This window comes from Notolepis coatsorum (genome assembly GCF_963971535.1).
Source record: "Notolepis coatsorum genome assembly, chromosome: 11".
NCBI lineage: Eukaryota > Metazoa > Chordata > Actinopteri > Aulopiformes > Paralepididae > Notolepis > Notolepis coatsorum.
The window spans coordinates 121,702,454-121,726,213 of NC_140175.1; the positions used below are offsets into that span (position 1 = coordinate 121,702,454).

General features: G+C 47.4%; 1 protein-coding gene across 1 annotated transcript in view; it reads left to right on the forward strand.

The window, feature by feature from the left end:
- Positions 1-23,760, forward strand: part of pkn3 (protein kinase N3) — a 229,440-nt gene that overhangs the window by 181,645 nt on the left and 24,035 nt on the right. The window contains exon 15 of the mRNA XM_084324775.1: positions 2,503-2,594. Coding sequence (XP_084180901.1) covers positions 2,503-2,594 — 92 coding nt within the window. The remainder of the gene's footprint in view (positions 1-2,502; positions 2,595-23,760) is intronic.

The following is a 23,760-nucleotide window of genomic DNA, read 5'->3' on the forward strand; positions in this document are numbered from 1 at the left end:
GGTCAGCACTACTGTTCTGTTTCAAGTACCTGGGCTCGTGGGTCAACTCGTCCGAGCAAGACCTTAAAGTGAGGAAGGCACTTGCGTGGAGGGCTATGAACGGCATGACCAGTGTGTGGAAATCCAACCTCCCAAGTCAAATCAAGCTCAACTTCTTTCATGCAACAGTTGAGTCTGTCCTTTTGTATGGCAGTGAATACTGGACCTTGAAGCCCACCCTGCAGAAGTCCTTGGACGGGTGCTACACCAGAATGATGCGTGTGGTGCTCAACATCAACAGGGATGAGCATGTCACTAATGCAAACTTGTATGGGGGGGTGCTAAAGGTGAGCGATAAAGTTTCAGTCAGGAGAATGAGGCTGGCAGGTCACTGCCAGAGACACCATGAGATGCCAACCAGCAAACTTGTGCTGTGGGAACCAACACACGGGCATCGATCAGGAGGACGTCCCACATTAACCTACGTGGACGTACTCAGGAGAAATGCGGGAACAGAAAGCACCGGCGAGCTAGCCAGATGCATGGAGGATCGGGATGACTGGAAGCACCGATGGAGGGCCCGTCCGAGGACGACCTAGATGATGACTACTGTTCTGAAACTGACTCCCCCTTAATGTCAATATACTGTACACTATATCTTCTGAATGCCCCAGGTCTCTAGTTTATGGCTGTAAAGTTTCACGAGGCAGTAGGGGTGTAACGATGCAACCTCACAACGATTAATTTCAATTATGATTATTCAGGCAACGATTCAATGCATCATGAAATCTCTTCATTTGACCACGATTCGATTCGATTCATTTTCTATAAGTTAATTCCCCAAACATTTTTGAATACACAAATGTGGCTGGGGGAATTAATTAATTTAGATTATAATCTATTCTAACATTAGTTAGTTGAATCGTCACATTAGAATCGATGCATTTCGATTAAACGGTGCATCGTTACACCCCTACGAGGCAGTGATTATACTAGTGGTCACAATAGGTCATTATATACAGTGAGGTCAAGTTTGAAAAAGAAATGTTCTCACTGTACTACAGTGAATGGGGTCTAACGTCATGCGAATGAATACAGACATGAATACACATGGCTAGTGATGCACGATATATCGGCCGCCGATATAATATCGGCCGATATGGCAGTTTTTTTACACATCGGTATCGGACCGATATCAAGATAGGACCGATATTAATTATTATTTTTTTTTTTATCTTTTTTTTCTTCTTTTTACATGTTTTGGCCTTAAATAGTTTCAAAATATCAGTCATTTCTGAAAATAAGTTACAAAAGTAAAAAAAAAATGCGTTTTGGAAAATAGCTCTTTATTTGATTATCATAAAAAAGTGTTTTCTATACAGAGATATCGACATCGGTAAATATCGGTATCGGCCAGAACAGCAATATTAATATCGGTTATCGGTATCGGCCACAATTTTCACATCGGTGCATCACTACACATGGCCTCATTGGATCCACACACACAGTCTCAGCTTTACAGTCAGGCCCCCAGTTTATGCAACTCTGTTTAGGGACCCAGTATGTAGACATAAGCAAATAGACCGTGTTTAAAATAGGTGAAAATAACACATTTGTACTGCTTTTGCATGGGATTAGCATAAGTGGGCATGTCTGTAAAGCGGAGGCTCATATATCATGTAGCATCATGCTAGGTTTCTGCTCATCATGTAGCATCATGCTAGGTTTCTGCTCATCATGTAGCATCATGTAGCATCATGCTAGGTTTCTGCTCATCATGTAGCATCATGCTAGGTTTCTGCTCATCATGTAGCATCATGCTAGGTTTCTGCTCATCATGTAGCATCATGCTAGGTTTCTGCTCATCATGTAGCATCATGCTAGGTTTCTGCTCATCATGTAGCATCATGCTAGGTTTCTGCTCATCATGTAGCATCATGCTAGGTTTCTGCTCATCATGTAGCATCATGCTAGGTTTCTGCTCATCATGTAGCATCATGCTAGGTTTCTGCTCATCATGTAGCATCATGCTAGGTTTCTGCTCATCATGTAGCATCATGCTAGGTTTCTGCTCATCATGTAGCATGTAGCATCATGCTAGGTCAAGGGACCCCTTTTGAAAATGGCCATTCCATTTCTTTCCCAAATTTTTGGCCAAACTTTACAGCATCATCTATGAATATGAATATTTTAGGCAAAAAAGAAAATGGAATTATCTGGATCCCATCTGCAATGTGTAGTTTTACAGTTTGATCTGAAGTGCAGCAGGAACGAAGTAGCTAATTTTTTATTTAAAGAGACAGGAGCAGAAACTGCTTCACACGCTGCCTGTACAGCTGGAAGCGGCTGATTCCTGACCAGATGTTTGTAAAATAGAAGGAAAACATTAAACTGGGAAATGGCCATTATTGGGTATTTTAAATGGCATCACAGTACTTTGCAGTAACACGTTAGGGCACTTTGTGGGTGTTTGGTCAGCAGGATATCCCCGGTTTACCATTCATCACAGTCTCCCTTCTCCAGGTGCTGCTGGCTGAATACAAGAGGTCAGGTGAGCTGTACGCCATCAAAGCTCTGAAGAAAGGAGATGTGGTGACCAGGGACGAGGTGGACAGGTGAGACCCTGCCCCCCTGTGTGTTGAGAACCCCCCCCCCCTGTGTGTTGAGACCACGCCCCCCTGTGTGTACAGGTGAGACCACGCCCCCTGTGTGTTGAGACCACGCCCCCCTGTGTGTACAGGTGAGACCCCGCCCCCCTGTGTGTTGAGAACCCCCCCCCCCCTGTGTGTTGAGACCATGCCCCCCTGTGTGTACAGGTGAGACCACGCCCCCTGTGTGTTGAGACCCCGCCCCCCTGTGTGTTGAGACCCCGCCCCCCTGTGTGTTGAGACCCCGCCCCCCTGTGTGTTGAGACCCTGCCCCCCTGTGTGTTGAGACCCCGCCCCCCTGTGTGTACAGGTGAGACCACGCCCCCCTGTGTGTACAGGTGAGACCACGCCCCCCTGTGTGTACAGGTGAGACCACGCCCCCCTGTGTGTTGAGACCCTGCCCCCCTGTGTGTTGAGACCACGCCCCCCTGTGTGTACAGGTGAGACCACGCCCCCCTGTGTGTACAGGTGAGACCACGCCCCCCTGTGTGTACAGCTGAGACCCCACCCCCCTGTGTCTACAGGTGAGACCACGCCCCCCTGTGTGTACAGGTGAGACCCCGCCCCCCTGTGTGTACAGCTGAGACCCCGCCCCCCTGTGTGTACAGGTGAGACCCCGCCCCCCTGTGTGTACAGCTGAGACCCCGCCCCCCTGTGTGTACAGCTGAGACCCCGCCCCCCTGTGTGTACAGCTGAGACCCCGCCCCCCTGTGTGTACAGCTGAGACCCCGCCCCCCTGTGTGTACAGCTGAGACCCCGCCCCCCTGTGTGTACAGCTGAGACCCCGCCCCCCTGTGTGTACAGGTGAGACCCCGCCCCCCTGTGTGTACAGGTGAAACCCCGCCCCCCTGTGTGTACAGCTGAGACCCCGCCCCCCTGTGTGTACAGCTGAGACCCCGCCCCCCTGTGTGTACAGCTGAGACCCCGCCCCCTGTGTGTACAGCTGAGACCCCGCCCCCCTGTGTGTACAGCTGAGACCCCGCCCCCCTGTGTGTACAGCTGAGACCCCGCCCCCCTGTGTGTACAGCTGAGACCCCGCCCCCCTGTGTGTACAGCTGAGACCCCGCCCCCCTGTGTGTACAGGTGAGTCCAGGGCCCTCATTCATCAACGTGACGTAGAAAATTTTCTATTTCCATACTTAAGCACAGAATTTTTAATGTGTGCACGCACAAAGAAAACGGGATTCATCACACGTGCGTACACAGGTCCTACGCACACCTGTCATGATAAATATCACCTTGGTCCTACGCCGAGGCTCGTGCACACTTTCACGTATTTGCATACCAGAACCGCCCCGATTAACCATATACGGTAATGGAACACCCCCATGAAATGTGGAAAAGTGGACTAACCCAAGCGAACTCTGAGAGACTTCACTGAGAGCGAGATTGATCACCGAGGTCCAACCAACAACTTGAACGTATAATCTTCGGTGCGCCGGGAGCCAAGGATGTTGACTGACCCAGTCCTGCTACAGAACCAGCACATTGACAGAAATAAATGACAAGAGATGACCCGACATTAAGCACTGTAATGACTGAAATTAAATCAATTTCAGCACGCCAACTCTGCGCTCTACAATGCCTATTGTGTGCGCTCGTCATGAGCCTGTGGTTCTGATCAGTCATTATGGCTTCAGTGGATAACCCTGATCTACATTGTGATGTTTTAGATACCCCAGTAATAACATTACAATTGAATTAAATACAATTAGGCCTGAATGAGACTCCGGCCACCGGCACATTATCAGCCAAAATGCGCGTTTATTGATGGAGCAAACTCTGAGAGATTGTTCACAGAGGCGCTGCCGAACCAAGATATAATATGATGTGTATAATATAATGTGTGTAGAGGCATATGATACAATCCATTTTGTTGTTGGTATTAGGTAGCCTATGAATTACATATAATAGCAGCCAGCCTACATTATGCAACAGTAACTTGCGCATATATAACACACAGCCCTGCGAAGCCTGCATACAGTAAACTAACTTGATCATTAATCTAGCTGTTGTATCTTTACGCTTATGAAAACATTAAATAATATGTATAGCAGGGCTATTCAACTAAATTGTTCAGGGGGCCACATTGTCAGAAACCCAAGGGGCCAGGGGCCGGACTGCCACGGCGCCTCCCCGTGCTATGAATATATGTACACTTGACACAACACGCAACCACATTTTCGCAACTTTTATTTAACTACATTGCAAAAGTAGTATACTTTTCAAAAAAAGTGCTTCATTTATGTGCCACATCTGCAACATCTCCTGCAAAAAGTGCTTAATTTATGACTGTGCAACAACTGCAACATCTCCTCTTCAACATTTCAATATAAAAATAAAATAAAAAACAAACAAGTGCATGATGTGCATCTGAACATTCTAACATCAACACTTGAACAAAAAAACACATTTATAGTGCAGCTGAGCTTATGAAAAAGTGCTTCATGTCTGTGCAACAACAGCAAATCACAGCATCTTATTAGCACTTATTGTCCACTCTTAACTCTCAAACATCAGGGGGGTGGGGGGCAGACAGGCCTAGCCTACATACACACATCTAATGAGAGCGATTGCACTTCTTTGACTGGGCAATGGCAGAGAAAGAGGGTTCATAGGAAGTGAGGGCTACCCGCAAACAGTGATGCAAATGCTCATTTGTCAAGGAGGCACGGTTGCTTGTTTTAATGGCATTCATGTGAGAGAAACTGGATTCACAGGTGTATGTTGAGCCAAACATTGTTAGCACAGATATTGCCAGCGTTTTTATTTTGGGGAATGTCTTGACATGAATACACTTTATCCAAAATGTTGTGGTGGATTCATTCTCAAGTGCCTGCTTCAGAGCAGATGATGCTTGCATGTCAATTATTTCAAGTTGCAGGAGACCTTCATCAATGTGAAGTGATGCAAGGAACTCTTGTCCTTTTGTGGAAATAGCAGCTACATTGGCAAATGGGTTGCTCACAAAATGCATCAATTCTCTGGACATGTCAAATTCATCAAATCGACTTGCAACGTTTTCCCTCAATTTATCAATGAAATCTGTCATTAATTGAGTGACTTTTGGCTCAATTGTGCGTGTTAACGTTGACATGAAAAAAAAAAGTAAAAATCAGTCAGAATCATCCCGCGGGCCGGATCTGGCCCGCGGGCCGCCAGTTGAATAGCCCTGATGTATAGGCTATAGGCCGCCTATATTCTCAAATGGCTTAATGGCTATCCGAGTCCTCGATATCCTCGCGGACGGACCAGTATTTATATGATCATATCATATTCATATTCATATCATAGTTTACTCTATCAGCCTACCAGCATGTAATACGTTCTTTGTTAGAACTCAACTTGTTATTATTTTGCGCATAGATTGCAGAAATACAGGGAAGTTTTGATTTAGGCTTTGACACAGAATACAAGTCATGATATCACCCACACGATATATGCTCTGTGTCCAGAGCATGTATGCTTTTCATTCATTTAAGACACATTTATTGCAAGGGTTTTGTATACACATACACTCAACAAATAACCTCTGTCTGTTCTCGTTGCAATGCGTTTATATCGTGGGTGTTCATATGACTTATATTCTGCTTACAGCTTCGGGGTTCCACTTATTACGTTTAACAATGGCAAAGCCTTTTAAATATAATCAAAACGTTCCCGTATTTCTGCAATATATGCGCAAAATAATAACGAGTTGAGTTACGCGGAGCGCAGTCAGTGCTTATTTCCGCGTTGTAAAAATATTCTACCACCGGGCGCCAACTACGCATGGTCCGACCTGTGCTTAAATATACGCACAAAGTCAAGCACAAGTTCAAATAGATAAATCCCACACTTTGCTTAGGAATGGTCGTACGCACGGCTTAAGCACATATCTGTGCGTACATCAGGTTGATACATGAGGGCCCAGGTCTGTGTGTACAGGTGAGACCTGGGCCCTATTCCCCGTACCTGGTTCAAATAAGTCGATCAAAAGTCCCATTATCCAGATTCAATTAACCCGATGTTTGAATCCAGGCTTTCCCTGTTCCTCGAAGGCTGATTCACTCTCGTTAACCCATTCTCTGCCGGAGCTTATATCCATCCATGTAGCCTCTCTGCCAGCGCTATTTGTCTATGGAGATGTTCACCTTCTTTGCAGGGCTATAACTTTTTAAATTGTATTGCTAAATTGACATTACTATGGCCCATTCAACATCAATTATCTATTGTTCAGGATGTAGGAACATTATACTTTTTCATTCACACATTCATACTAAAATACCGTCTAGAGTATAAATATGTTTTTATCGTTTTCTGCTGTATTTCATAGAACGTGAGATATAGCCATAAATGCATTAGATGATCAAATGCAGTTTGATACCTGTAACTGAGGGGTACAATTCCCTGACTGTATTGAATAAGTATGGTATCATTAAACCACTACTGTCTTATGTACATTACTACTGGCCATACAGTACACAGGTATATGAGATGAACAGGAATGGCAAGGATTGCAAAGCATGTTATATGCATTTGACCCGTTGCGGAATAAAACAGCAGGGATTTGTTTTGGGTCGCAAAAACACTACCCTTGCTGTGTTTCAATGTCCGCGTTCCAGATCCAGACGCTACTACTGCTGAGCTGAGAGACGCTACTCTGCTCACTGCTCAGCCTGCTGTGTGGAGATGCATCCTATTGGCTGTGTGCTGGAGCGGATATGAGTCACGACACCACGGATTTTCTAAATAAGAGTATCATAATGACCTTAATGTTGCTAGCTTTCGGAGCCTAGTTATTATAGCTGGAGCTGCGCGTGGGCTTAAATGAGACCCGCTATAGGATTTTCAAAATAAGACTGTTGTCATTCTATATTTTTAAAGAACATTGCCAGGCATCTCGCGGAACCCCAGGCAGCTCTCCGCGGAACCCCTGTGTGCCGCGGAACCCCTGTTGAGAACCGCTGCTCTAGGTAACGAGGTGGCTGCCGTCTGCGCTCCGGGCGATCTAGCTTAGGAGAACCGTTTGTGGAGTGTTCATCATCGGCCATGTTAATATTAATATTATATTAATATTACGCTAATTACCCTCCGGCTCGAAGGACCAATTGTAACTGAGGGGTACAATTCCCTGACTGTATTGAATAAGTATGGTATCATTAAACCACTACTGTCTTATGTACATTACTACTGGCCATACAGTACACAGGTATATGAGATGAACACCTCCACAATGACACGGTTCCACAACAAATATGGGTTAGAATAATAATTATTAGCAGCACGAAGATTATCTTACATTACTTGAGAATTAGAGTCGCGCTTGTAAGGCGAAGAATGTGCATGAATAGGTCAATAGCGTAAGTCCATTAGAATATTACGCAGGAGATAATGAATACCACCTGTATCATAGGAATTATATCTATGGTACACTAGTAGGGCAGCGGGAGATACTAGTAGGGTCCCTCCGGTTGTAGGCCAGCAGGGGAAAGGATTTGTCGGTAACGAAAGTCTGGGTCAACGAGGAATAAAGAGACTCCAGGTACAGGAGACAGTGCAATAATCTCTTGATCCGCAGACGAACAACAGCTATTCTCCGGTATGCAGTGCAGCATTGAGGAAAGCTAGCCAGCCTCAGGCGTCCTAGAGGCGGGCTCGACGATGCTCCTCACAGGGTAAATCCCACACAGTTGTGGGTGTAGACGATTCTCCGCTCCATCAGATACAGGACCAAAGCAAATATAATCCAGCCGAAAAGGGCTCTGTAGTCGTCGGGTAGGTTATCCAGTGTACATATCCACATGGTTCTCGTCTAGGGCTCCTCGGATGACGGCACCAGGTTAAGCCGCCCAGCCTGGATAAGCACACTAGCTAGGTACGAGGAAGCGTTGGTAATGCTGGTCACTGTAGAACGGTAGCCGCACGATACACTATACATAAATAGACTATTACTGAATAATAGAATAGGTCGAACTCGAAGGTACAGCGTTAAACTCTGACACTTCAGCTATCAATTCGCACGCGGTCTCAAGGCTCTATTCTGGGGCAAAACGGGCCCACTTCACAGCACGTTGTATCGTGGTGTGAGGCTTCAACTTATTGGGTAACAGTACTTCTGTATTCACCTGCGCCGTATTTATACGTTAGGTGAACAAACTAGTACCAGCCTTATTTCTGTCTCGTATTCTTGAGCAGAGCCGGTCATGTCCAGGCATGTCTTTGGCGGTGACTTTGAACTAGACATTGGGGGTATGGCCGTGGCGCCTAGTGGATCGCTGTCCAATAGGAGAACGAAATATTATGGTCTGTACTAGGTAAAGGGATATTCCGTGTATATGTACAAAGAATATACAAAGGATATCAGACGATATTCAAATACTATACAATATATCTCAAGTAATAAATATATATATTCGGTTTAATCTGATCCTTCGTAACAGCCGCCTCCTAATTAGTCTGCACCTAATTAGATAAGCAGAGACAGATTAACCGCCTTGTCCACTACTCAATGTCCGTTGTGAGGAGTAGGGCAATTCACAAAGTCAGGGGTCATGGTCGTCATTAAGCGAGTCGGGGAGCCTTGGCAACTCTTATCAGCCTCGCCACGGGTCGGGTGTATGTCCGCCCCTGGACGAGCACTTCTGCCGCTCTGACCTTTCCGTCGGCACCAGTGATCACTTTGCTTACGCGGCCGGCCGGCCACGCAGCTCGGGGTAGTGACTGGTCTATGGTCATGACGACTGTGTCCACTTTTAAGTTGTCCCCGTCCTTGACCCGCTTCTGCCGGGCTGGAAGGGATGGTAGGGGGGTTAGGAGGAAGCGGGCCTGAGACTGCTTTGATCTGTGCTTGGCTGCGCCTCCACCTCCTCCGTCTGTTTCTCTTGTTTGCTCTGTACCCCGTCTGAGGAGGGGCCGGTTCCGGCCGCCCCATCAAGGAGTCGCTCGGGGTGCTGGGTTCGAGGTCAGCTACGTCTGGAGCGCAGCTGAGGGGGGTGGAGTTCCGAACTCCCTCTTGTGCCCACGGTTCTCTCACAGGCCTCTCGCTTAATGTCAATAGCCTCTCAACGGGCTGTACGAGGGAGTGGCCGGTGTCGCTCGCCTTTGTGTGTAGGCAGCGTGTAGACGTGGGTTGACTGTCAAGTCCGTAGAGGGGGCCCTGGAGCGTCCACCCCAGTCGGGTCTGAACCGCGACTGGGCATCCTTTGGGTCCGATGTGGGCCGCCTAAATTGGGAGGATGAGGTCCGCGTGGTCGGAGCCGATGAGCAGGGTCGGTGTGGCGCCGTCGATAAGCGGTATAGGTAGTTGACGTAGGTGCACATACTTCGCCATCAGCTGTGGGATGGGGTAGGTGTACTGGGACAGGCCTATGTCGTGGCTGGTGAAGACGTTGGTAATACTATACTGCTTCTCGGGCTGGTCCACCACTGCTATCTTGAAGGAGACCTTTTCACCTTTTATGGTCTTCTGGTCCCTTCTGATGGTGCGTATTGTCATGGTACCTTTGGCACCCCGCAGGCCCAACTGGGCTGCGGCGGAAGCGAGGAGGAGAGTCTTTTCAGACCCATCGTCCAGGACGGCGTAAGTGTCCAGGACCTTGTCCTCGTAGCTCAGGAGCACTCTGACCACTTTGATGAGCACTCGGGGGGTCCCGCTATGCTGGTCAATGTGGAGCACTCCTGTTGGTCGGTTGCTTTGGATCGTCTGGGGTGGTGCCGACTCGCGGTCGTCCGAGTAGCACCGTGACTCCCAGTGTCTGCTGTAGCAGTCGGTACAGTAGGGAGCGGTCTGGTGGATCTTTGGTACTGGTGCCACCGCCTCGGCCTGGTACATTACCGTGACGTGCCCACTTTGTTGTCCTGGCGGACGCTTGTTGATGTCATGCAGGACCTCCAAGTGGGTGCCGCCGCACCTGCTACACTTCTTCTTCAAGCGGCACTCAGCTGCCATATGGCTGCGCGCGCAGCGGAAGAAGCGGCGGTGGTCCTTGATCCACTGACTCACCTCGTCCGTGGTCAGCTTCCCGAAAGTGTCGCATTGATACAGCCGATGTTCCCCTTCACAGTACTGGCATTCAATCTTCCACTCCTCTTTCGTCGAGGGGGTGTTGTGGTTCTTGTGCTGCGGTACTGATTCGGCTTGGTGCATAACGGTCACCGACCGGCGGTTATCGTTTGATCCCCGAGGTCCTAGTCTTGGGCTTGGTCCACTCCATACGAACGTGTCCAGTCGTAAGCTGCTGACCTCCCTGGCGAGGAACTCAGACAGGTCTAGGAGGGATGCCTCTGGGCCGTTAGGGTCACGGTGGTCTCTCTGCCGCCGAAAACGCTCTTGTCGGGCGGGAGGGAGCTTCTCTAATATCCTCTCTACATTAGAGTTAGCGTACAGTTCGTATATCCCTTTTTCCTTTTGGGACCCCAGCATCCCTACCAGGGACTGTACCTTGATAGAGAGGTCATCTAGTGCTCTGTTGTCTCTGGCTGGGGGGAGACGGTCGATGTCTCTTATCTCTTGTATCACGTAGTCCCATATGCGTCCATAACGTTGGTCGAGGGCTACTAGAGCCGCGGTGTATGGGGTAGTAGAGTTGGAATATGCCAGCGTTATATTGTGCGCTCTGGGAACCTTCAGGTGCTTGAGTAGGATAGCATACTTGTACGTTTCATCTGGTACATCGGACATCATTGTCTCTAAGCACATTCGTAGCTCTGTGTACTGTGCTCGGTTCTCGTGTGTGAAGTCCGGGAACGTCGGTGTGCCAAGGTACGATGCCATGGATGGCTGGCACATCGGTGAGCGTTGGGGGAGAGGCCTCCTGGGCGAGTCTCCCCGTGCGTGTCGTCTTGGGCTGGTACTTGGTGGGTACCAGGGGTCGGGTACCCAGGTGCTGTTCCTCGGTGCTGACGGTGCGTCAAACTCACCCGTGAGTTGAGTCGGGGGTTTGTAGCGCAGTGCCTCTGGGCTGACGTCTGGGCTGTACTTGGCCTCCTGGTCCAGAGTACGTTGCTGCTGGTCGGGGCTGTACTGGGCCTCCTGGTCCAGAGTACGTTGCTGCTGGTCGGCTTGACATTCCTCCTCTTCCTCTTCCTCTGCTAGGTCCTGGAGTCTTCTGTTCAGTCTCTCGGCGTGGTCCGGTTCTTCCCGGTTGCTGGGTCTTGTATGGACCGGCCGGGGAGGGGGTTCGGAGACGTGGACAGGATCCTCCTGTTGGCGGGGTCCCGGGTCGCTTGGTCGGGTAGGGGAATGTGTCCTAGACCCTTGTCGTGACGATCTCCGGGAGCTCCGTGCGGAGCGAGGGGGTGTCGCCATGGCAATCAATTTGTCCATCAGCTGCGCCTGCAGCCGGTCGCGCTCTGCCTCGCGCTGGGTATGGGCGGCGTCGCGCACTGCTTCGCGCTGGGCATTGGCGGCGTCGCGCTGTGCATTGGCGCTGGCATGGGCGGCGTGGAGCTGTGCATTTGCGGCGTCGCGCTGTGCATTGGCGGCGGCGTGCTGTGCATCGGCGCGGCTTCTTTCAATGTTCTCTTCCGTCTGAAGGCGTCTGGTCTCCAGTCTTATGCGGTCGTCTTCACTCCTTTGTTGCGCCTGGAAGCGCTCTCGCTCGGTTGCAGAATGTTCGCGTTCACTGAGGGCTTGCGCTTGGAGTTGCGCGTGAAGGCGCTCTCGTTGGTCTGCAGCTTGTTCGCGCTCGCTCGTCTGTTGCGCTTGAAGTCGATCGCGTTCGGTGGAGGCTGCCAGGGTGGCGATGAGTGCCTGCGCCAGCATCTTGTCCGCTTCGCTGGGGGAAGACACCGGCGGAGGTGATCGGCTTCTGGCAGTGCTTGTTGGAGATCCGTTCTCCTGTCGCGCTCCGAGGAGGTCCATCTCCTGGGTGTGCGTCTCTTCTGGTAGTGGGTCGGGTTCCGTCCCTGGAGGGCTTTCTTTATCCTGGAGCTCTCCGGGGACTACCTCGTTGACGTTGGCGGGGGGTAAAGTCATGTCGGGTCCCTCCTGGTCCCCCCCGTGAGCTTGGTCAGTTACGTTAGAACCCACTAAGGTCTCTACTGGCGGGGTCGCCTGGTCGGTAGGGTTTGACATGATTTGACTATCCGCTTTATTTATTTTATCCGTATTTAACTTCTTTATAAAGCTAGGCAGTAGACTGGCAGCGTAGTCCTCTAGGTCAGGGGTTCTCAACCTTTCTGCTGCCAAGGCACCCCTGTGTTCAATAAAATATTCCAGGGCACCCCTACATACGATAAAGACTTTCCCGGTCCTGTCTTTTTTGCTACAATGATGATACAATGACTCTTTATTTGCCGTGCTGTCGTTGAGATGTTTTGTTGTTTGTTTGTCTTTGTTGCTTGTTGGTGAATCTGCAAATATGAATTGCCCCACGCGGGATCAATAAAGTTGTCTGAATCTGAATCTGATGACAAAAGTATTTTTTTTAAATACAGAAAAGGATCACTAAACTGCTATCTGTTGCAGCTGCACTGTTCTCCATAAAAATAGCATATTTGGATAAGTTTGACAATTTCTCAAAAACAGAAAATCATGTATTTTTTTTAAATACAGAAAAGGATCACCAAGTTACCATTTCTCAAAAAATATAAATAAATACAGAAAATAAGCACTCGTTCACTCAGTGGACATTTCTAGCTCAATGCGAGGTCCGCTGCTGCTGGCTAATAATACGGTCAATACGTGGGGAGATCTTTGACAAGGCAACACGCATGTCATCATCAAGGCTCAACTTGGCCCTATATTTTGTTTTCAGAGCTGTCATGGATGAAAAGCCAGCTTCACACAGATATGTGGGGCTGAATGGTATCAACACCTTAACTGCAGCATCATGAGATACTTGGTACTCAGCACCACACTCTGAAACTAGCTCTCCAGGTGGTATCAGATGAGATTTCAATGAGTTCTTCCAAGAGTTTGGATGGAGATGTGTCAGGAAGCTTTGTCTCAATGTTGTCTGTAAAGTTTTTTTTTATCCAGAGTAACTTGGTGATCCTTTTCTGTGTTTTATTAAATAATGATTTTCAGATTTTTAGAAATGGTCAAACTTATCCAAATATGGTATTTTCATGAAAAACAGTGCAGCTGCAACAGATAGCACTTTAGGGATAATTTTCTGTAATCCAAAAAGAATATGGATTCACTATAAAGTGCCTGTTCACTATAAAGTGCCACGTTTTGATATATTGAGCTTTAAACTTTAAGTAAATTTTTTGGAACACGCAATCTAAAACACCTTCCTCTCCCAAACCGTTCCTGCAATTGTTTTATGTTGCATGATGATCATGGATACATTTATTATGTATTGTATTTTTTATGTTTAAATATCAACATAATCTGTCTGTCCACCCTCAGTACATTTACTATCAATATAATATAGTAGTCTGACTTCATCATCTTTTCAAACGCACACACATAGAGGGAGAATGCCCCCCCCCCCCCCTCCTTCCCAGTCCTCCTTCCAACTAGTCCCCACCCTGCTGTTCTCTGTCGCTCTGAACAGGGCTTTTAGCTTGTTGTAGCTTATGCTAACGGGACATTAATTCCGGTCTTAAACACAACGTGGTCATAAAGGAATGGCAAGGATTGCAAAGCATGTTATATGCATTTGACCCGTTGCGGAATAAAACAGCAGGGATTTGTTTTGGGTTGCAAAAACACTACCCTTGCTGTGTTTCAATGTCCGCGTTCCAGATCCAGACGCTACTACTGCTGAGCTGAGAGACGCTACTCTGCTCACTGCTCAGCCTGCTGTGTGGAGATGCATCCTATTGGCTGTGTGCTGGAGCGGATATGAGTCACGACACCACGGATTTTCAAAATAAGAGTATCATAATGACCTTAATGTTGCTAGCTTTCGGAGCCTAGTTATTATAGCTGGAGCTGCGCGTGGGCTTAAATGAGACCCGCTATAGGATTTTCAAAATAAGACTGTTGTCATTCTATATTTTTAAAGAACATTGCCAGGCATCTCGCGGAACCCCAGGCAGCTCTCCGCGGAACCCCTGTGTGCCGCGGAACCCCTGTTGAGAACCGCTGTTCTAGGTAACGAGGTGGCTGCCGTCTGCGCTCCGGGCGATCTAGCTTAGGAGAACCGTTTGTGGAGTGTTCATCATCTGCCATGTTAATATTAATATTATATTAATATTACGCTAATTACCCTCTGGCTCGAAGGACCAATTGTAACTGAGGGGTACAATTCCCTGACTGTATTGAATAAGTATGGTATCATTAAACCACTACTGTCTTATGTACATTACTACTGGCCATACAGTACACAGGTATATGAGATGAACACCTCCACAATGACACGGTTCCACAACAAATATGGGTTAGAATAATATTTATTAGCAGCACGAAGATTATCTTACATTACTTGAGAATTAGAGTCGCGCTTGTAAGGCGAAGAATGTGCATGAATAGGTCAATAGCGTAAGTCCATTAGAATATTACGCAGGAGATAATGAATACCACCTGTATCATAGGAATTATATCTATGGTACACTAGTAGGGCAGCGGGAGATACTAGTAGGGTCCCTCCGGTTGTAGGCCAGCAGGGGAGAGGATTTGTCTGTAACGAAAGTCTGGGTCAACGAGGAATAAAGAGACTCCAGGTACAGGAGACAGTGCAATAATCTCTTGATCCGCAGACGAACAACAGCTATTCTCCGGTATGCAGTGCAGCATGGAGGAACGCTAGCCAGCCTCAGGCGTCCTAGAGGCGGGCTCGACGATGCTCCTCACAGGGTAAATCCCACACAGTTGTGGGTGTAGACGATTCTCCGCTCCATCAGATACAGGACCAAAGCAAATATAATCCAGCCGAAAAGGGCTCTGTAGTCGTCGGGTAGGTTATCCAGTGTACATATCCACACGGTTCTCGTCTAGGGCTCCTCTGACGGCACCAGGTTAAGCCGCCCAGCCTGGATAAGCACACTAGCTAGGTACGAGGAAGCGTTGGTAATGCTGGTCACTGTAGAACGGTAGCCGCACGATACACTATACATAAATAGACTATTACTGAATAATAGAATAGGTCGAACTCGAAGGTACAGCGTTAAACTCTGACACTTCAGCTATCAATTCGCACGCGGTCTCAAGGCTCTATTCTGGGGCAAAACGGGCCCACTTCACAGCACGTTGTATCGTGGTGTGAGGCTTCAACTTATTGGGTAACAGTACTTCTGTATTCACCTGCGCCGTATTTATACGTTAGGTGAACAAACTAGTACCAGCCTTATTTCTGTCTCGTATTCTTGCGCAGAGCCGGTCATGTCCAGGCATGTCTTTGGCGGTGACTTTGAACTAGACATTGGGGGTATGGCCGTGGCGCCTAGTGGATCGCTGTCCAATAGGAGAACGAAATATTATGGTCTGTACTAGGTAAAGGGATATTCCGTGTATATGTACAAAGAATATACAAAGGATATCAGACGATATTCAAATACTATACAATATATCTCAAGTAATAAATATATATATTCGGTTTAATCTGATCCTTCGTAACAATACCGATCAACGTTATATTAAAATGTTCAACTGTACATGGTCCTAAACGTCATGACTGGTCATCTGCTGGTGACCGGAGGGGGGGGGGGGGGGGGGGGTATATACATTTATGACATACCAGATTTGCAAATACAGTACTGTTTGTGATACAAAAAGAGTCAAGAAAAGGGAGTATATACATTTGACGTAAAAACTGTACATTGGAGGAGGTTGGGTGGGGTTGTGTGGGGGGGGGTTGGGTACATTGGGATATTGACAACCATACTGGGTCATTTACATTGGAGGGGGGGGGGGGGAAACACTGTACAAACAAGCAAAACTGTACATTGGGGGGGGGGGGGACACTGTACAAACAAGCAAAACTGTACATTGGAATATTGACAACCATACTAGGTAAATTACTGTACATTGGAGGGGGTTGGGTTAGGACAGGGGTCGGCAATTAGGTTTGGCCACGGGCCAGATTTTCCCCAAGCCATTGCTTGGCGGGCCAGGATCAAAAACAATGGCTAATTTAATATAGTGAAAAAAGACAAACGTTTTTCTCTGGTCTGCATCCCCTTAACAATTGTGTGTATTGCGCTGTACTGTATTGTACCCATTCTGCAATCTGTTAAATAAAGTTTTCATTCATTCATTCATTCATTCAGCTGTTGCAGATCACCGCGGCGCGTGATGAACAGATCAGAAGACAAAATGCATGAAAACACGACTCACCATACCTTGTTTGTTGTTAAGTCCTCCAAAATCCCTGCTAATGTTTGAAACATGTCACATATCCACTTGCCGCCCTCCAATTCCAGATTGCCGTTGAATGCAGCTACTTTATATCATGCCAACTTGAACACAGTTGTCATCATTGCCTCGCTGCTGTTGTTGTTGTCGCCACATATTATGCAGAGAGGACGTCGGCTCGGCACGCAAGAATTACCGACCTTAAACCCGTATTTTAAGTATGGCTCCTGTTTATTAAAAGAAGCGTTATATTTCCCCGTTGCAAAAGATGTTTGTTTTGTTTTTTTAACACATTTTGTTACTCGCTCCATCTCGAACGCGGAAGTGAAAGTGCGTTAGAAAAATATACATGCGACCCGGTGGGACTATTCCATTGGTTCTCCCAGTCCACGTGACCATTTCTAGCATTTCAATTGGCTATAGTGACAGACATGCTTTTGATGACTGCCGGTAGATAGATACAGCTTCACAATAAAAGACACCCTGGCGTCCCGAGTGAATATTTCCTGCGCGTAAAATAAATATCATATTCTCAAAATAATCTGACGGGCCAGAAATTATTGCTGGCGGGCCAATGTCGGCCCGCGGGCCGCCTATTGCCGATCCCTGGGTTAGGACATTTACAGCGGCCAGTTTCGAATTGCAGTCTCCCGTAGGTGTCCCTTGAGAGTGGTTTTGAAAGTGGGTAGTGATTCACATTTGTTCTGAAGGGCCAGATTAACATTGAGAATCTACGTTTTATTGTTTTATATAACTTGTATATTATTTATATATATAAGCTATATCCCTTTAAGCCTCCGTTTGAATCATAGCATTATTCGCTTTCCTCATTGGATAATGCCCTTGACGTCGGCGGCGCCTAGAATCGCGCCCCTGAGACAAGTTCAAGGACGAGTCTGGACATGTTGGGACATGCCTGGTGCCAGCGCATTGATTCCAGACAAGAGCTGCGGCTGGGCACTAGAAAGCCCTCGAAGTATATATATTGTGGAAGGCGCAAACAGTAGTGTGTTCGATCTAATGCAGTAACGTGAAGTTCGTCCGGAGTAATGCAACAGCAGTAGCTGCACCTAGCGTATAGCAGAGTCAAGTTCGACCTAACTTAATGTGAAGTAAAGAGTCGTCATTTAGTGTGAATCGTATTACAGCAGTTCGTTCGGTGTGCAGCATTAACAAGCAGTTCCTTCGTTTAGTAACTAGTGTGAACCTTAGCAAGTGTGTGTGGACTTAAAGTAATTAGTGCCAGCACACGAGGTGGGCCTAGTAGCAGAACTATTGGACATGTGCGCATTGGAACCTACCACGGCGATATTGTAGAACCATTATTGGTTGGATTATAGTGATTGTGGGAACATAGTACCGTGGAGAAGAGCATCGTTAATACCCTTGTCGTTTGGATTTAACTACCTTGAAGATCTTACCTCGGGCTAGCTTCGGGGACGAAGCTGGCTGGCTATCATCATTGCTATCGGGCATTGGATTACAGCTATTACCTTGCTGCCGAGCACTTGGATTATAAAGACCGGATCCGTATGAGACCCCTTTTTCTTCAAGTGAACAGCCTGAGTATCCGTACATTCTTCATTCCTCTGGAGCTTACAACTCTGGGAGGATATCACCAGTCTCCAGCGGTACCCTCGTTTTGCCCCCTATATTGCCATCCCACGCCAGGCGGCGTTTGGTCTAGTATACCTAGCCTAGGAATTATTCATCCCACTGACTTTGCTACTCGCTGACTTTCTAATATCATTCGCCATAAAAGAGCGACCAAGTCATTCCCATTTGTATATTTGCTGCATAATAATAAATACTATAAATGATATCTCCTTGTCACCGTGCCGTCTATTCTGAGTGTCTGCCATAATTAACTGTACTGTCTGGCAAGTAATAATAATAATAATATGTAGTAGTGGTTTAATCTATCACAATCTTTAATACAGTCAGGGTTTTGTAACCCCTCAGTTACAACATTCCTTTACAGCTTTGGGTAGGGCGTTCCACATTGATGTGGCATAATTGCGAAATGTGTTTAGTCCCTTGATCAGAGCAGTTTGTATCGAAAATGGTAAAGAAAAACGCTGAAACTCACGTCAGTCTCCTCTTACCGTTGGGCGATCACACTGGAGCAAAAAGATCACTATTATGGGATGTTGATCGATGCGATCCATTTCCGGTTTGTATATTACTAATACACGTCCAAAACATGTTGATTATTGAGTTATGGCAAAGATTCATATCGACGGTGTCTGTATTGAGTCCTGGGACGCTAAGCGAGTGGCCGGACGAAAATAGGGGACGGACCAAGCACTTCCGGCCACTTCCGGTTTGGCAACTCGTCGATCGGCCACGAGGTGGCGGTATTGAAGCATTGCAGAGTTGTGATGGCCCAGACAGTATCACCCAAGACTCTGTGAGTGACATATGAATACCATGACGAAAATATGAAATATTGATCTCAAAGACGCCTTACGGCGTCATTGGCAGATTATGCATGGCGGACATGTTAACACGTCATTGGCGGAGAAAGGGTTCATTCGAACCAGACTTCATACTCAGGATAATTGCGCCCGGCCGCCTTACCTGAAAAGACAGCAGGTGTCGATCGCAGAAATCCTGATTTTCTAACGGCTTTTTTCTTGTCCTCACTGTTCTATAGTTTTTGTTTTAATTAGTGACTCATGATTTTATCCAAATTCTTTTATTCTACTTTTTCTATCTGGTTTCACTGTTTTTAACTGCTGTTTGTTGTTGTTGTCATTTATTTCTGATTTTGTTTTTATTGTGTTTTTATATTAAGCTGTAGTGTAAAGCACCCTGTGCATTCGTGCTGTGAAGGGTGCTATATAAATAAAGGTCATTCATTCAGGGAGCTCCAGTAGCTCACCACGTACCTCGAGCGCTATTTCGGCGCCGGGGACAACCGTGCTCGTCACGGATCTGGGGTTTAGCGAGTTCGAATCCCGGACTGCAGCCGTGCCTTTCCCAGAGTGTCTTCCCCCCCATCTGAACCCCTTCAGCCTGTTTCTGTCGGTCATCCTTGACCAGAATAAATGCGATAAACGCAAAAAAGAGCCAGGGGAATGGCCAAAGTTTAAAAAAAAGGTCATTCATTCATTCATTCATTCATTGATTGATTGAAAACTTTATTAAAAGATTGCAGAATGGGTAAAATACAGTACGGCTCAATAGCCTCGCCAACAAGTTAAATGCATAATCTATAGGCACATTTTAAGTCCCTCATTACCCCAATCAATCAGATTATATTTCTTTAAATGTGCCTGCTGGGGTTAGGGCTCAGCACTGGAAGAATGCTGATAGGGTTAGGGCTCAGCACTGGAAGAATGCTGATAGGGTTAGGGCTCAGCACTGGAAGAATGCTGATAGGGTTAGGGCTCAGCACTGGAAGAATGCTGATAGGGTTAGGGCTCAGCACTGGAAGAATGCTGATAGGGTTAGGGCTCAGCACTGGAAGAATGCTGATAGGGTTAAGCACTGGAAGAATGCTGATAGGGTTAGGGTTAAGCACTGGAAGAATGCTGATAGGGTTAGGGTTACACACTGGAAGAATGCTGATAGGGTTAGGGTTAAGTTCAAGTTCAAGTTCAAGTTCTTTAATAGTTGTCATACAGAAGTACAGAATACTTTCATACAAAATGCTTCTTACTGTTACGCTCCAGAGACTGTGCTAGACAAGATAGTATCAAATAACATAATAACATAATATAGCATGAATTTAGAAGAAGAAAATGAGGTCACAGTGTTCGGTATAGACATATGTACAATGTTCTGAGTTACCATATAATATACAATACACAATACTATGCAGTGTACTAATGTACAGTACTATCTAGTGCAAAGCAGAAATGGGATGAGGTACAATTTTAGGTACAATTTACAGTAAGGTGTACGAGTTGTAGTGCAATCCTTCATCCATAAATATAAATATAAAGTGTGGGGAGTGGGTGCTACAGTGTGTTTGTTTAAAGTGGGTGTGTGCTATAAAGTGTGTGGAGTGGGTGCTACAGTGTGTTTGTTTAAAGTGGGTGTGTGCGTGTGGATGTGTGTGCTATGTGCGTTTGGTGGTTGTTGTTGTGTAGTGTTCATTCATTGTTCGTTTAGCAGCCTGATGGCCTGGGGATAGAAGCTTCTTCTGAGTCTTTCTGTGCTCGCCTTGAGACTCCGGTATCGCTTGCCTGACCGCAGCAGTTCAAAGAGGCAGTTGTTCGGGTGACTGGAGTCTTTAATGATTCTCTTAGCCTTGCCCTTGCAACGCTTGTAGTAAATGTTCTGGAGGGTGGGGAGCCCCCCTCCAATTGTGCGTTCGGCTGAACGTGTCACTCTTTGTAGTCTGCTTCGGTCTTGTGCAGTGCTATTCCCAAACCAGGAGGTGATGTTGCCGGTCAAGATGCTCTCTATTGTACATGAGTAGAAGTTCTTAAGGATCTTCTGGCTGACTTGGAACTTCCTTAGGCGCCTGAGGAAGTAGAGGCGTTGTCGTGCCTTCTTCACAACACTGTCAATGTGTCTGGTCCATGTCAAGTCCTCGGATATGTAGGCTCCGAGGTACTTGAAGCTGTTGACTCTCTCAACCGGTGCCCCGTCGATGCTGAGGGGGCTGTAGTCCTTGACCCCCGACCTCCTGAAGTCCACAATCATCTCCTTTGTTTTGCTGACGTTCAGGGAGAGGCTGTTTTCCTGGCACCATCCCGCCAGGACCTTGACCTCTTCCAGGTAGGCCCTCTCGTCGTTGGCAGAGATCAGGCCCACCACCACTGTGTCGTCAGCAAATTTGACGATTGTATTGCTACTCCGCTGAGCCACACAGTCGTGTGTGTACAGGGAGTAGAGGAGGGGACTCAGAACACAGCCCTGGGGGGCCCCTATGTTGAGGGTGATGGATGAGGAGGTGCAGTTGCCTGCTCTCACCACCTGGGGTCTGCCAGTCAGGAAGTCCAAGACCCACTGGCAGAGGTCATAGCCCAAGCCCAGGTCCCTGAGCTTGGCTATGAGTATGGAGGGGACTATGGTATTGAATGCCGAGCTGTAGTCGATGAATAGCATTCTCACATAGTTCCCCTGCCTCTTGTCCAGGTGTGATGCTGCTGTGTGCAGCACATGGGATATGGCGTCCTCCGTGGACCTGTTGGGGCGGTATGCAAATTGCAGGGGGTCCATGTTGATGGGGAGGGAGGAGCAGATGTAGCCCTTTACTAGCTTCTCAAAGCACTTCATGGCTATGGAGGTGAGAGCTACAGGGCGGTAGTCGTTGAGGCAAGCAGGCTTGGATTTTTTGGGTACAGGGATAATAGTGGACTTCTTCAGGCAGGTGGGGATAGGTTCTAAGGACAGGTTAAATATGTCAGTGAATACTGGGGCCAGTTGGTCGGCACAGACTTTTAGGACGCGGCCGGGGATGCCGTCCGGACCTGCTGCCTTCCTGATATTCACTTTTTTAAAGGTCCGCCTCACCTCATGCTCTGTTACCCTGAACACTGCGCCTCCATCAGCAGCCGACCCCCCCCCCCCCCATTGCCGAGGCTTGTGAGCTGGTGTTGTTATTACCAGCATCAAACCTCGCATAGAAGGTATTGAGGTCATTTGCTAAGGAGATGTCACTGTTCAGTTTGAGGGAGGCGCCTTTGTAGTCTGTCATCGTTTTGAGCCCCTGCCACATAGCTCTAGAGTCAGCTTGTTCAAATTGGAGTTCAATTTTATCCCTGTAGCGCCGTTTGGCCTCTGACACTGTCCTCCTTACGTTGTATCGCGCCACCTTGTGGTCATTCATGTTGCCTGCCACTAGGCCGTCGTTGTATGCTTTGGTGCGCTCTCTCAGAGCTTCACGGACGGATTTGTCTACCCAGGGTTTTTGATTTGGGTAAACTTTCATTTTGGTAGTGGGGATTGTTTCTTTCACCCTAGTACAAACATAGTCCAGCACTGTCTCCGTGTAGACATTAATGTTATCGGTGTCGCGGAACACATTCCAATCTGTGTAGTGAAACACTGACCGGATCGTCTCCTCTGACGTCAAATCCCATTTCTGCACCTCTCGCGAGACTACGGGAGTACTTTTAATTCTCTGTTTGTACTTTGGTGAAAGAAAAATGGACGCGTGATCTGATTTACCAAAGCCACTATCAGAATGAGCCTTGTAGCCACCTTTAAATTGCGTGTAACAGTGATCTAGGATGTTACCGCCTCTGGTGTTGCAAGTCACATGCTGATAGAAGTCAGGCAGTACCTTTCTCAGATTGGCGCTATTGAAATCTCCCAGCACCACAATGGCGGCGTTAACGTTAGCCACTTGTATGCTATTTACCTCGTCGTGTAGTCTGGAGAGCGCAACCTTGTTGCTGGCTTGCGGTGGAATATACACTCCGATCAGGACGATCGCCGTTAACTCCCTCGGGAGGAAGAAAGGACGACACTTGATGGTTATATATTCCAGTTCTGGGGAGCAGTGGTTGGATAATTCCTTCACGTTAGTTGGATCGCTCCAATTTTTGTTAAACATGAAGGCAATACCTCCTCCACGTTGTTTACCGGACTCTGATGACCGATCCTTGCGATGGATAAAGAAGTGATCCGCTGGTTGAATTGCGTGATCTGGGACGTCCGGTGTTAGCCATGTCTCGGTGAAGCAGAGGACGTTGCAGTCCCTAACGTCTCTTTGATATTGAATCCTTGCTCGGATGTCATCCAGTTTATTGTCAATTGATTGTACATTGGCTAGCAATATACTGGGCAGTGGTGTACGGTGGCGTCTGGATCTCAGCCTGTTACGGATCCCAGCCCTCTTTCCTCGTCGTCTTTTCCTGGGCTCTGGGAACAAAGGATCTGGTCCAAATCTCCGGAGAATCTCTTCAGGCCATTGATGCGGTACGGAAAGCTGTTCCAGTGAGTAAT